Below are 1224 nucleotides of genomic sequence, written 5' to 3'. Positions count from 1 at the left end.
CTGGAGCCAGCCAGGGAAGCCGGAGCAGCCAGGACCATATACGCAGGATCGCTGAAGCAGGGATGGGTTGGCAGCCAGTCCTGCCACCGCAAGGACCAAAGGGCAAAAAGGGAGTCTCGCAACACAGAGATAAGGGACCCACCAGCCCAGCCAAGCTCAGATGTTGCACCATGGGGTGCATCACCCCACGGCTGCCCAGACCCTGGGGGCTATTTCCAGCCTCTCTTCATGGAGGAAGCTGGGAACAGCTACAGGGGACTTCAGCCTTCCACGGGGGACACTGAGGTTTGCAGGGAAACGGACAAGAGGAGGGCGTCCTGCAGACACCCGGCTCAGCAGGATCATGAGCAGCACACAACAGCAGCCTACCTTGTTTGAAGGCTCCAGCTTCAACGCTGTCTTTAAGATGGGGATGGCCTCTCTGTATTCGCCCTGCTGAGCCAGGACCTGGAAAGCGAGATACGGATTGAGCAGGACGACTCAGGTCTGTCCCTCGGTCCTGCCCTCCGTCTGCCATGGCTGGGCCCGGCCACGCCGTGGAGAAGGAACGGCAGCGCCTGCTGCACACTCGGCCTCACCTTGCCCTTTCGGAAGAGAGCCTTGATGTTCCCCGGCTGGTGCTCCAGGACGAGGTTACAGGACTTTAGGGCTGCCTCGTAATGGTCCAATTTAAGCTGAGACGCTGCCAGGTTGTTGAGACATTTCACCTTCACATCCAGCAGCTCAGCCTCCTCGTCCGGGCTGAAGTGGACTGCAAAGACCCCAGAGCCGGGTTACAGGGGGAAGGGAGCCCAGACGACCCTCGCCCAGGGCAGGAGCAGGTACCTTTTGAGCTGGAGCCTATGACCTTGAGGGCGATATCGTAGGAGTTGATGGCCAGCACGTAATCTGCCTGCTGGTAGAAGAAGTTGCCACGCTCCCGCTTGCGGTTGGCCAGCTCTATCTTCTCCTTCCCGCTGAGCAGCTCCAGGTCCGGCGCGTCCCGAGCCGCCAGCAGCTCCACCTCCAGGGTGAGGGCCGCGTTTGGTGGGACATCAGGGCTCCTGTGCAAAGAGGGGCACAAACCCATGTCACCATTGCCACCTCTGCCAGTTCCACGAGCCACTAGGCCACATAGATTTAGCACCATGGCCCAGAAATCAGAGCCACGGAAGCTCCCTGGGACAGGGCATGATGCAGATTGTGTGTCCCCCAGGTAGAACACGCTGTCGTCCCCTGCACGTG

At 60.3% G+C, this 1224-nt stretch overlaps 1 protein-coding gene across 1 annotated transcript in view; it reads right to left on the bottom strand.

The window, feature by feature from the left end:
- Positions 1 to 369: 369 nt before the first annotated feature.
- Positions 370 to 1224, bottom strand: part of LOC104074255 (peptidyl-prolyl cis-trans isomerase FKBP8-like) — a gene marked incomplete at both ends in the record, with an annotated part of 1072 nt that continues 217 nt past the window's right edge. The window contains 3 exons of the mRNA XM_009574316.1: positions 370 to 447; positions 579 to 751; positions 826 to 1043. Coding sequence (XP_009572611.1) covers positions 370 to 447; positions 579 to 751; positions 826 to 1043 — 469 coding nt within the window. The remainder of the gene's footprint in view (positions 448 to 578; positions 752 to 825; positions 1044 to 1224) is intronic.

The sequence above is a fragment of the Fulmarus glacialis genome, unplaced genomic scaffold, assembly GCF_000690835.1.
Source record: "Fulmarus glacialis isolate BGI_N327 unplaced genomic scaffold, ASM69083v1 scaffold18083, whole genome shotgun sequence".
In the NCBI taxonomy this organism is placed as follows: domain Eukaryota; kingdom Metazoa; phylum Chordata; class Aves; order Procellariiformes; family Procellariidae; genus Fulmarus; species Fulmarus glacialis.
Note: the sequence above shows the minus strand (reverse complement) of the source record. Positions and strands in the feature narration are given on the sequence as shown.